Below are 13836 nucleotides of genomic sequence, written 5' to 3'. Positions count from 1 at the left end.
ATGCAAAAAAACAACGAGATTCCACTACACGCCTATCGGAATGGCCAAAATCCAGAACATAGACAACATCAAATGTTGGTGAGGATTTAATGCAACTCTCATTTATTGCTGGTGGAAATGAAAAATGAAACAGCCACTTTGTAAGACAGTTTGGTGATTTCCTACAAAAACTAAACGTACTCTTAGCACAGGATTCCACAATCACTCTTTTTGGTATTAACCCAAAGGAGCTGAAAACATATCCACTAGATTTAACCATTCCCCAATGTATATGTACTTCAAAACATCATGCTGTACATTATAAAAATATACAATGTTACTTGTCAATTTCTAAAAAAGAAAATGTATGTCCACTCAAAAACCTGCACACAGATGTTTATAGCAGCTTTATCCATAATTGCCAAAACTTGGAAGCAACCAAATTGTCCTCCAAATTCACCAAATTGTAGGTGAGCAGATAAATAAACTCTGGTACATCTAGATGGTGGATTATTCAGCGGTAAGAAATGAGCTATCAAGCCACACACACAAAAAGAATGAACCTAAATGCACATTACTAAGTGAAGGAAACCAATCTGAAAAGGCCATATACTGTGTGATTTCAACTATGTGACATTCTGGAAAAGGCAAAACCATGGAGACAGTAAATGATTACCTGGGGTTGAATGGCAGAGAAACAGGAATAGGTGGAGCACAGATGATATTGAGGACAGTGAAAATATTCTGTATGATACTACAGTGATAAATACATGTCATTATACATTTTTCTGAACCCGAAAAATATATAACCCCAAGAGTGAACCCTAATGTAAACTCTGGACTTGAAGGTGATTATGATGTGTCAGTGGAGGTTCAACAACAGCCACAAAAATGCCACTCTGGTGGGGGATGTTGATATGGATGAGGCTATGCATGAGTGGGGGAAAGGGATATATGGAAAATCTCTGTACCTTCTTCTCAATTTCGCTATGAACTTAAGACTGCTCTTAAAAGACATTTAAAAAAAAAAAAAAAAACAGAGGAGGGAGTTATTACAATAGATCCTATAGACCTTAAAGGATAATAAAAGAATGCTATGGATAACTTCACACTAAAAACTTCAACAACTTAGATGAAATGAATGAATTTCTCCAAAAACAAGTTACCAAAATTGACAGGAACAACAACAGAAAATCTGAATAACCCTCTATCTGTTCAAGAAAGTGAATTTGTCAAAAGCGTCCCCAAAATAAAATTCCAGGACCAGATGGTGCCACTGGTGAATTCTATCAAACATTCAGGAAGAAATAACAACAATCTTACCCAAACGTTTTAAAAATTGAGTAGCACTGGGTAGGGCAGGATTACTATGTAACTCACTTTATGAGACGAGGATAACTAATTCTAAAGCCTGACAGAATTACCAAGAAAAAAAAAAAAAGATTACAGACCAATATCCCTCACGAATATAAACCTGAAAATTCTTAGCAAAATATCAGCAAATCAAATGCAGTAATACATTCCAAATACGATGGTTTTATCTCAGGAATGCAAAGTTGATTTAACATTCAAAAACTAATTAATGTAATTCAATTTTCCTTTGTTCTTTTACTATATGATCATTTTAACAGGTGGAGGAAAAGCATTTGACAAAATTCAATACACATTTATAATTAAAAACTATCAGCAGGCTGGGAGTGATGGCTCACGCCTATAATCCCAGCACTTTCAGAGTCTGACGCAGGTGGATCACTTGAGGTCAGGAGTTCAAGACCAGAGTGGCCAACATGGTGAAACCTCGTCTCTACTAAAAATACAAAAATTAGTCAGGCATGGTGGCATGTGCCTGTAATTCCAGCTACTCAGGAAGCTGAGGCAGGAGAATTGCTGGATCCTGGGAGGCAGAGGCTGCAGTGAGCCAAGATTATGCCACTGCACTCCAGCCTGGGCAACAGAGCGAAGCTCTGTCTCAAAAAATAAAATAAAATATAAAAAATAAAAACTATCAGCAAAGTAGGAATACTAGGGAATATCTTCAAATTGATAAAGGCCATTGAAACACCTACAGCTAATATCATACTTAATGATTTAAAAAACTGTAAGATTAATTTATAGTTGTTTTTCTCTCAGATTGAAAACAAGGAAGAATGAGGCTTTTCTAATTTGAATAAAGTAGGTGCTGAGGGGTAGGGAACCTAGAGATCAGAAAGAAGGACAATATGATTATTTACACAGAACATCCCAGGGAATTTACAAGACCATTAAAATTAATATATGAGTTTAACAAGATCAGAGATACAAAGTTAACATACAAAAGCAACTGTATTGTTACACATTCATATCAAACAACTGAAAAATAGGAAAAACTAGTTACAGTAGCACTAAAAACCATAAAATGCCCCAATCAACCAGTTCATGCAGGCTGCCCTCAAGAAGGCAGCTCTCTTCAGCCAAAGGCAATGCCCATATTGGAACTACGCAAGAGTCTGTAGCCAACCAATGTTCCCAGCAGTTGTGGAGGAATGAGCACATCAGTGCTGGGCAGGGGCTCTGAGTTCCATACTACAAGATTCACTATATTTTGCCTATTATATGATTAGGATTCACTTGCTTCAAATAAGGCATGGAAAAAGTTCCTCCAGAATTCTGGTGAGTGTCATTTCCTGGAGAAACTTTCCAGAGGAAGGAAAGTGGGTCAAACCACAGTCCCAGCCACTACAGATGGTAAAATTGATATCGACAACCCTTCTCTACTAGCCATTCTAGATTCCTTTAATCTATGGCTGGTATATCTGCTGGTCCAGGTGGCTGACTTCATGGGGTGGTCATTGGACCTTTCTCATGTCCATTTATCAGAAACACTGGACAAGGAAGTACCAAGAGACACCTATAGATCACCTGTGTGCCAAACCCCCATGCTCCATTGTGGAACACAGCCCTATCTCCTCCACATGAACAAGGACATTAACTCTGTCCAAATGTCCAAATGTTGACTTTTTTTTTTTTTTTTTTGAGACGGAGTCTTGCTCTGTTGCCCAGGCTGGAGTGCAGTGGTGCGATCTCAGCTCACTGCAACCTCCACATCCGAGGTTCAAGCAGTTCTCCTGCTTCAGCCTCCCAATTAGCTGGGACCACACCTGGCTAATTGTTCTGTATTTTTAGTAGAGACAGGGTCTCACCATGTTGACCAGGCTGGTTTTAAACTCCTGATCTTAAGTGATCCACTCGCCTTGGCCTCCCAAAGTGCTGGGATTACAGGCGTGAGCCACTATGCCTGGCCTGGTGACTTCTTTATTTAGAAAAGGAGCCCCAAATCCCAGGGGCAGCTGTAGCTTAAAATAGAACAAGATTCTCATAGCGCCCTCTGTTGGAAATGTTTCTCTTCTGAGAACCAGGATCTTTTAACCCCTAGCGATCAGAGCTATAGAGATGGCAAGCAGAAACTGCCCAGGTGAATCACAGAGTGATGCTATGCGCAGCCACTCCGACTTTCATGTGTTCCTCCTACAGGGAACACTGGAGAATGGGCACTTCACCCTTACAGGGTATCATGCCCAAGCTCTAGCATCTCATCATCAGTTGTGCCATCAAAGGACTGTTTTACTGCTCTATCAAGTCATCAGCTTCTGGATGGTTGGTGCAAGATGGGACAAACGATTCTCCTATTCTATAAAAGTGGGCTCCGGCCAGGTGTGGTGGCTCACGCCTGTAATGCCAGCACTCTGGAAGGCCGAGGTGGTCGGATCACGAGGTCAGGAGTTCAAGACCATCCTGGCCCACATGGTGAAACCCCGTCTCTACTAAAAACACAAAAATTAGCCGGGTGTGGTGATGTGCGCCTATAGTCCCAGCTACTCAGGAGGCTGAGGTAGGAGAATTGCTTGAACCCGGGAGGCAGAGGTTGCAGTCAGCTGAGATCATGCCATTGTACTCCAGCTTGGGAAACAGAGCGAGACTCCATCTCAAAAAATAAACTAAAGTAAATAAATAAGAGTGGGTTCCTTAGTCTGAAATGATCCCTGTGCTGGAGGATCAAACATCCTGCAAGCCCTCAAACAGTAGTGCTGGGTGAGACCCTGCTAGAAAGACAAATTCAGACCCAGAATATGTTTCAAATCCAATCAAAATGAATCACAGTCCTTTCCACAGGATAAGGACTGGTTGGCCTGCTTGAAGGATGATTGGTCTCTGCTGCTGTCAGGCTGGATATTCAGCAGAAGCAGTTGCTAGATCAGCACTGGTGAATGAAAATCCTTTTATTGGGCCCATGCACAGCCATCATCAGTCATTTTTCCATGCACTCACAGTCCAAAAGAAATACCAAACAGTAGTGTTTATTAAGTAGTTAGATCCAAATAATAAGAATTCATGTCCTAACAAATGAGTAGACATTTGAAAAAATAACACGTATAAATTGGAAGAAAAAATACTTTTATTTCCTTCTTAAAAATTATAAATACTGGGTCGGGCGCAGTGGCTCACGCCTGTAATCCCAGCACTTCGGGAGGCTGAGGTGAGCAAATCCCGAGGTCAGGAGTTCGAGACCAGCCTGACCAATATGGTGAAACCCTGTCTCTAGTAAAAATACAAAAATTAGCTGGGTGTGGGGGCAAATGCCTGTAATCCCAGCTACTCAGGAGGCTGAGGCAGGAGAATCACTTGAACCCAGGAGGCGGAGGTTACAGTGAGCTGAGATCGCGCCACTGCACTCCAGCCTGGGCGACAGTGCGAGACTCTGTCTCAAAACAAACAAACAACTTCAATTACTTGATAATAGAACATGTGTGCCTGTTAGACACAGAACAACTTGTCAAACTTGAAATCAGACTGAACACACCACCCTCCTTTCCTGTTCCACACTGATTTTTGTGCAGTGCTTGATCTGTATCACAACTACTAAAAATCCAACCCTGCAAAAATATGACATCATCAAAAGGAATATAGCATGAGCTAATGTCAAAACTGTGAACTACCTCGAGCTAGTAGTTTGTGACAGATATTGCTGTGTTTCCTTTAAAATTATGGAATATCCCATGGTATTCTTGTGTGTCCGTGCTAGTGCTTTAGGGTGCCTCAGTGCAGTTTGGGAACGTGTGTGTGTGTGTGTGTGTGTGTGTGTGTACAGTCCCTTCCTCTCTTCGCAGATCCAGCACCCCGAACTAGGTGTTCTTGTGACTTAACCCTAGTTGTTGGTTTGGTGATAGTCAGCAGGGGAGACAGGAGGAGCTGGGGTTAAGAGGGACAGCACAATCTTCAAGCAACTACCCTCCAGCTAGCAGAAGAAGGCCACTTCTGCAGGCCCAAAGGGTTAAGAGGAATTTGGGGTTTTAGGGTTTTCAAGTGCACTCAGATGCCCCATCCTAAGGGTCAGGATTCCTTCCCAACCAGAACACTGACCTCAGCATAGCTGAGAGAGAATTCTACCCACCCTGGCGCTCTGCTACCCTTAAAATTAAGTTTTGGGTCTAATCCTTAGATTTTTCCTCTTACTGTATATATGTTTCTTTACATGCTGCTAAATAAATTTCCTTTTACATTTTGCCCCCAATTATCTTCCACCTTGCATCATCTTTCTCCAGTCTATCAATGTTATTTACCAAAAGCCATCTGATGATTGTCCTCACAATAATTTTTCTGAACTTCTCAAAAGCCTAGTGTACCCACCAGCGCATTACCTTCCACAGGAATAGCATTCCAATTCACCACCAGTGAAAGTTTTAACACTTTGCATAACTACAGTGCATGCCAAGCGTTATCACTGTTAGTGCTCCATCTAGCACCAGAATCGATTCTCATTGCCAGCCAGCCAATAATCCAGCTTGAAAACCTCACTATAAAGTCTACTTTCTGAGACCACTCCTGGCACCAACTATTTTGGGTAGTAGGATTCCCAGGAAACAGACTCTCAAATGCAGATGTGCACACCAGAAGTTTATTGGGGAGTGCTCTCCGAACCAAAAACTGTGGGGCAGTGAAAGATATAATGAACAGAGGAAGGAGCTGATCTGCAATGCAGTCACAGGAAGGCCTCAGCCAGACTCACGGGGGAGCTCTCTGGTGTTGGGATACACTTCAAGGTTGGCCTGTCTTACAGCAAAAGCGCCAGGCATTTATATCCCTACACTGTATAGATATTAGATGTAACTGCCCCTGAAGAGGAGGCATGACTTTGGGGGAGGTAACTCTTGGCTCAGGGCAATGCGTGGAGTTGGACTCAGCTGCAATCAGTTTTAGCTGCCAATATTCCCAACAGCTAGGGGAACATGTGCCTGAAAGCGGGATCTGAATGGCTAACCACAGCACCTGCCACACTACCACTGGACTATTACATCAATTTGGCTAATGAGGGAAGAGAATTAAGCATTTATGCTGCTTTATTAGGAGAAACTACATTTCACTGACAGTCAGTGAAGGCAAACTCTTCTTTGCAGAAGAGTCCCAGCTAATAAATATAGAAGAAATAACAGAATTATTTTTAATTCATCATTTTGCGAACCCTAATGAAATTATTGACTCAGACAAGGTTATCAAAAAATGCTAAAAGCATTAGGTAAAAGATATTCACAATGTGCTCAAGTTTTTACCCTGTGATTACTTGCTCTTTACAAATGGAAAAAAGATACATTTACAGAGATGAAATCTAGTAGGTACCATCTTACCCAAGTAATCAGATTTAACGTATTAAATAGTGAGACAACCTCACAACCTCTGGATGGGATGCAACATGCAGTACCCAGCACCATATACAATATTCTTGCTAAAACATTTCTAACCAATACCCAATAAACCCTTAAGGTCTAACTTCCACTTACAGGAAATACAGATAAAAGACAGAAAGATGAACAATACCTGGGGGCGCTGCCCTTAAGGAGCTAGATTTATATGACATTCTAGAAGAGGCAAAATGTCAGTGACAGATTTGCGGTGGTCAGGAACCAGGGATAGGAGGGTCTGACAGAACTTTTTATTTGAAGGGATGGAAACAGTTTATACTTGACTATGGTGATGGTTTCAGGATTCTTCAAATGAACATTTAAAGAGGATGAATTTTATTATATGTAAATTAAACCTCAATTAACCTAACCCCTCCTCAGAAAACCTAAATGTTTAATCTGGTTTTTGAGAAAAAAAGTGAGGCTATTCTGCTGATTTTTTAAACAAATATTTTAAAGGACAAAAGTATTTTTAGATTGACATTTTTATTTTCCTCTTAAGCCCAAAGGCAAGATTTTTCTCTTCTCTTGAGTTAGGAAACTAATTCATTTCACATTTCTACTTATCAGTATACCAACAGAGCAGTTTTGCCTTAACATGTGTTTATACACATACACATCCCATTGATGTAACAGCGACATGAAGAAAATTACTACCTATGCACAAATGCAAATGCACACATACAGATTCAATCCCACATTACTTCCTGACATACTCCTACAATAAATAACGTCTCTTCATAGCTTAAAACCATCAAGGGTGATCAGTGTCTACTGAATAAAATCCAACTCTTACCTTGGTCTTCAAGATGCCCCATCCTAGCCAAAGCCTCCATTTCCAGAATGAATTCCACTATTGTTCTTCATGACACCTGCAATCTAGCTCTAACAGAATTCCTGCTGTTATCTACATACAAACTGTGCTTTCCCGTCTCTGCCCACGCTTTTGAGCCAGCTTAGAATGCCATGGCTTTGTCATAGTAGGTTATACTTTCTTGGTCATTTCATTTAACACTTCTATAAGTATCTGCCTTTGTATCTTACACTCCCAGATAAACAATAAACTCAAGTCCAGAATCTGTGTTTTATGAATTTGTGTCTTATAAATTTTTATAGGGCTAATGGTTAGTGCCAAGCAATAATCCCTGAACAAGCTGAGCATGGTGGCTCACACCCGTAATCCCAGCACTTTGAGAGGCGGAGGTGGGAGGATCACTTAAGCTCAGGAGTTCAAGACCAGTCTTGACAACATGGTGAGACTCTGTGTCTACAAAAAATAAAAAAACAAGCCGGGCATGGTGGTGCATGCCTGTAGTCCCTGGAGGAAACTGAGGCAGGAAGATCACTTGAGCCCAAGAGGTTGAGGCTGCAGTGAGCCACATTCGCACCATTGCACTCCAGCCTGTCTCAAAATAAATAAAATAATCCCTGAAGTTTTGCTAAAATGACTACTTAACCTCTTACAACCAAAATCCCATGCATCTGAAGGATGGACTCAAATACCATTTCTAACAAGAAAGAGATAAAGCAGCTGAAAGGACTAAGGGGGTTAAGTTTAGATCCCTCATTCTGGTCACAATCCCCTCTGTTGTTTTCGGCAACATTGTTCTTCTACGACTTCAGGACCCAGATACCCTGACTCCTCTTTATCTTCCAGTCTATCAGTTCCCTCTTGGCATCACTTTCCTTTTTACCATATGGTCAAACACTGTCCCCAAAACCTTCCTTTTATTTTTTCTTTAACCCTAAATCAACTCAACTAGGTTTTCTCCATTTCTATTTTGTGTGGAGAAAACATACAGTGCCATCCTGATTGGAATTTTAAATGTGATTTTAATAATAACAGGTAACATTTAATGGGCACTTACCAGGTGCAGACATAATGTCCTTTTGATAACGCTATAAAGTTACAAGTAAACAAACAGACAAAGAAAGTCTAATTAACTTCCCCAATTTAACACAAATAGAAAAAGGCAGACGTCTACCTCCAGAGCTCTAACATTTAGCCACTGTGCTATGGTGCCTCCCAAGTGCATGGCTATACCGCCATTCACATTCAGAACAGATCAAACATTCCTTTATACATTTTCTGTCCAACCCCTTTTCCCCAAGAGAATGTTCCGATTTTGATTGGCCTCATTCATCCAAAAATATATCTATTCAGTCACTGGATAAATCAAAGAGTTATTCCCACATTCTACACAGTCATTGAGACCAAAAATAAAAGAGTAAGACATGATCCTTGCCTTCTCTCAAGTCCCCAAAACCCTCACTCACAGCAAAAAAAAAAAAAAAACAGTAACTAATATTTCATAGCACTCAACATGCCAACATGCCAAGCACATACATTGATTTAATCTACAAAACAATTCACGTATTATGATCCCCATTCTACATATTTAAAAAACTGAGGCATAGAAGTTATGTAACATACTCAAGGTTACACAGCTAGCAAATGACAAAACCAGGATGCAAAACCATAGTCTAGCTTCTGTGTCCAAGCTCTTAACCACTTTGCTAGACTGTCATCAAAGTCACTGAGTCCATTAGGTTTGAAACTCTCAACTTCTCAACTGTACACCTAAAGCAAAGAGTAATTAATTCATTCGACATTGATAACTCACTCATCATGTTTTTGTTCCTTGAACACAGGCTTGTTCCCATCTTAAGGCCTTTATAAATTCCCAGAACATTCTTCCTCTACATCTGCCTCCTCATCATTGCAATCCAATTTAAATGCCAACTCTCAAAGAGACATTTCCTGACCATGTTACCTAAAATAGCCCCACTACAAATTGCCCTATCACCTGAAATAGGTTTTATGGCTTCACAGTCACTTAATAGTAAGTGAAATTATGAATTGTCTATTTCTCGCATTGGAGTGGATTTTTCAAGACAGCAGAGACCTTGTCTATCTTGCTCACCGCTACATCTTCAGCACCTGCAATAGTGCCTGGCACAGAGCAGGCACTTGATGTTTACAGAATTCATGCCAAAAAATGTGCTAGACATTGGGCTTTTCAAAACGAACAGGATATGATTCCTATCCTCAATAAACTCCCAGTCTTTATATTTACAAGTACTTACCTCCACTCCTTCTATGTTAACTGCTCCTTTTTTCAATTGCTAACCTCTCCACCTGTCACCTTTACTCTGTCCCTGAGATCCCTTTGACCTTTTCCTATCAATTATCCCCTCTCTCACTTCTTCACTCTGTCTCTCCACTTAGCCTCCCATATTTGCATATCCCACCCAACCTCCTATATTTGAATATCCTTCCTTCAACTTTGAAATCCCCTTGAGTTACCAAAAACACATTCCATTCACTCCTCACCACATCCCTCTATTCTCACCACTTCCTCAAAAGTTATCAATCACCTGAACACTGTTCTTACTTTCTTCAACATTTACCACTTCTGAGAATTTTCAATCCACTCTCCTAGAGCCACAGAGGCTACTGTCTCATGATTTTCTTCCTAATTTTGATTCTGTTTCCTTCACTGTCTCCTTTCTCTCACACCTTTAAACCTGATGCTCACTAGAGCGTCATTCTCTATTCTTCCTCCATTCAGTCTAAATGATCTCATCTTCTCCTCTAACTCAACTAGTGTCCCTATACAAATAATTCTATCATTCATTCAGAGTTGAAACCCCAGTTCTACTTTCCCCAACATCTTTAATAAGAAATGTGATTTAATTCTTAATCAAATCATCAATAGAGAAGTTGCAGGCTACTTTTTGTAATAAAACCATGTGCACTTTAATAAACAATAATGTGTTGAACGAGCATTAGCAGGCAATATCATAATGTAAGGCTGATTTCTATGAGTAGTTCTCGAAATACTTGAACTAATTCTTCATTACTTTTCATTGACAGCTTGTACAAAAACGGACCAAAGGCTAAAAAATCATTCACAAATGTTATGTGATTAATCTATGTTAATTTTGTCTAAAACTGTTAATATAGTTCTAGATACACAGAAATCATATTACACTAGTAGTAGAAAGTCAAAACAGGAATATACCAGTCACAAATTATTAAATAAGTCTGGAAACCATACGCAAAATACATTTAAATTCTTTGAGAGGAGTTTGTAAAGATGTTCCTCCGGTGCCATAATTTAGAGATCTGCAGATCAAAATTATACCTAATTATCAGGGCAAATTGCCTCATGTGGTTTTGTGCTATTTTCAAAAACATCAGCAAAAACAGTCTTGTAACATTCTGGCCTTCAGTTCAGATAGCAAAAAGTAGTTACACACGTTTACATCCATATGGTAAAACTACTCCTGTGCCCAATCCTGTAAACAATCACAGACATGAAAAGACTGGTTAACCTAGAAAAAGCGTGAGCAAAGCTCCATCTTTACAACTCTCTCCAACAGATAAGCCATAATACATTAGTGATAAACGACAAATACCTTACTTACTGCCTCGTCCCTTTCATAATGGCAGAAAAAGACATCTAACAATTGCCTAATAAGTTGCACATTCAATAAATAACAGTAAACTCTTTAACTCATTTTGACAGTTTCCTACTATGTTTTCCCCATGTACTGCAAGAAGCTGTGGGAAAAAAAGATGAAGCCAACTCCCAATTACCACTGTCAAAGCTGGTGAAACAAGTCAGTCACCATCCTGCAGGGTATGCGGCATGCAAGGGCATGGAAAAGAAAACAATAGGAGAGACCTCAAAAAAAAAAAAAAAAAAAAAAGCACCTACATTTTAAGAAAAAGAAAATGAAACTAACTGAACATCTACATCAAGGAAGCTGAAGGCGTAGTGAGCCTAAGTAAAAGAGAGAGATCTACACGCTATTCAGATTTTCTAGCTAGTGGCCGTTGAACGCTGTACCAGCTGTCATATTCTGAAGTTCTGCAGTTTTCTCCTTTTCCCTACAAAACCCTCTCTACTCTAAAGCCTGTAAGTAGCAGAGGAAATCGAACAGAGGATGAAGAGAAATGGCCGATAGGACATCAGATCACAAGAGTAACTGCAACCTCATTTCGAGAAGACCAAAAGGCCCTGTTATCAAAGTACAGCTCTGAAAATCTCTATCAGACACCTTTCGTATCTACATAGATCTCCGTCTGCGTCCCTTATTCGTAAATCTTTTCAAACCAGACCTCACGCCTATCCCTCGGGCCTGCCTATCCAAAACTCAACCAATCTATACCATGACTCGTGAAAGGCAGATTGAAGGGAGGTGGAAAGGGCTGGAAGGAATGTCATGGGAGAGGGGGCACGTGCGAATAACATTGCGGCAGAGACACTGAAAATGCCACTTCCCTTGCCACTCTTGCCATTCTCTTCGTGTATCATCCTCTTACCCTCTCTACCCATGCCACCTCCTACCTCAACGATACACACACGTGTCACAGCCGACCAGCACCATCGCCTTTTCCAGGATCACAGGCTCCCCTGCCACTCCTCACTATCCCCCTACATAGGCGCGCGCGCGCACACACACACTCACACACACACACACACACACTTAGAGCAGAAACTGCAGCCACCGCACCCTCCTATCTCGATAAGCACTCCTACCAGCCGACATCCAGAGCGGGCTGAAAGCTCAGTAAATGCGCAGGTACACACACGCACGCACACACACACGCGGTTGCACGCGCGGCATGGGGCGCAAGGAAGGGCACCCTGGGGACGCACCTGGAGGCTGGGTGTCCAGCGCTGCCGCCCCCCTGGTCCCTGTCATTGAGCGCAGCTGTATAAATCCTCCGGTAGCGGTCGGCCAGGGCCCGGCCTGACAGCAGCAGCTGGTAGTGACCCCGGGAGTCCGCGGCGGGTAGCCCCAACCCCAGCCCTGCCGCAGCCACGGAGCCGTCGGGAACCGGCATGAACAGCGCCCCCGGCGCCGGGGAGGAAGAGAAGGTGGCGGCTGGGTAGAATCCGTCCCCGCCAAGCCCCGAGGAGGCGGCGGCGGGGGAGGCAGTCGCTGCGCACATCATCATCCTCGCCGCCGCCGCCGCCGCCTCGTCCCCGCGGGCCAGGCGGGCAGACACGCGCGCGCACACACAGCCCTTTTCCAACGACGACTGCTCCGGCGGCGGCCTCTGGCTCCCGCAGCAGGGAGACTACAAAGACAGCGACCTCCTTCTCCTCCTCCTTCTTCTCCTCCTCCCCCCCGCGCCGCCCTCGCCGCTACTGGGGCCGCTCATCTAACCCCGCCACCCCGGGAGTGTGAGGAGGAGGCGGTGCCGCCACTGCCGCCGCCACCACCGCTACCACCGCCCGGGCTACCCGCAATGGGAAGCTGCCGGCCTCACAGAGCATGCGCCACTCCTCGCACATGCTCAGTAACTGCAGCCCCTTTCCCTCCCCACCCCCTCTCCGCCACCACTCCCTCCGCCTCGGGGCTTTGGGTTTGGGGCGGTTGGGTGGTGCGGATCCGAAGCAATCCACTTCTCCGGGTTTTACCAGCAGCTTGAGGAAGAGTAAGGAAAGTGCTGGGGAGGCTATCAGCTGCTGGCGTTTGACTTCAGGTTCCCTCCAGGTGGAAGAACAAGGACCAGAAAGCAAGAGGGAACGTGCCCGTCGACCGAGGAGGAGTGGCACGCACTCCTGCTAGCTCATCCCCAAGGCTCTGCTCCCAACAGGAAGATTTCCTGTGAACTGTGCTGGTTAATTCAGAGTTTAAGGCAGAGAAAACCATCCCAATTAGAAGTGCCTTTAGAGATCTTATTTTAGATGGTTTTTGTCATTAGGATTTAAGCTTGTTTAGCATAGCTTTTACTTACAAAGAGAGGTAGTAATCTAGCACATTCTTTTTGTGTGTGTGAAAGTAGAATTAACAGATAGGCTAGTATTTACAAGCCAGAATCATTCCCAAATTCTTGTTCTCAACAGAGCAATAATATTTTTTAAAGTACTCTTTTTGTTGACTCCTCACTCACCTAAGAGTGCACTTTTATCTCTTGGCAGTGGCCATTTACTTGTTTTTTTTTTTTTTTTCTGCCCAAATTTACATTTTTAAAGATAATTCTTGAATGTGATCTGAAACAATAATTGTGACTGAGACTGTATAGCGTCTGAAAATGTCAGATCCCTCACAGATCTTATCTATAAAAAAGTAACATGTGCTCAGTCCTTTGTTCCAAACTAACCTACAAACCCCATCTAAGTAT

At 42.4% G+C, this 13836-nt stretch overlaps 1 protein-coding gene across 15 annotated transcripts in view; it reads right to left on the bottom strand.

Annotated features, from left to right (window-relative positions):
• The window catches only part of MYCBP2 (MYC binding protein 2), a 282822-nt gene extending 269855 nt beyond the window's left edge, over positions 1-12967 (bottom strand). For 14 of the 15 annotated variants that reach the window (XM_023186011.3, XM_026446684.2, XM_026446688.2 and 11 more), the window contains exon 1: positions 12362-12967. In XM_023186011.3, the coding sequence (XP_023041779.2) occupies positions 12362-12663 (302 nt within the window). In that variant the 5' untranslated portion in view covers positions 12664-12967. The remainder of the gene's footprint in view (positions 1-12361) is intronic. The other variant, XM_026446698.1, reaches the window with a different exon arrangement.
• Positions 12968-13836: the final 869 nt, after the last annotated feature.

Source organism: Piliocolobus tephrosceles, chromosome X (assembly GCF_002776525.5).
Source record: "Piliocolobus tephrosceles isolate RC106 chromosome X, ASM277652v3, whole genome shotgun sequence".
In the NCBI taxonomy this organism is placed as follows: domain Eukaryota; kingdom Metazoa; phylum Chordata; class Mammalia; order Primates; family Cercopithecidae; genus Piliocolobus; species Piliocolobus tephrosceles.
The sequence above is the reverse complement of the archived record's forward strand: the minus strand, read 5'-3'. Positions and strand labels throughout refer to the sequence as shown.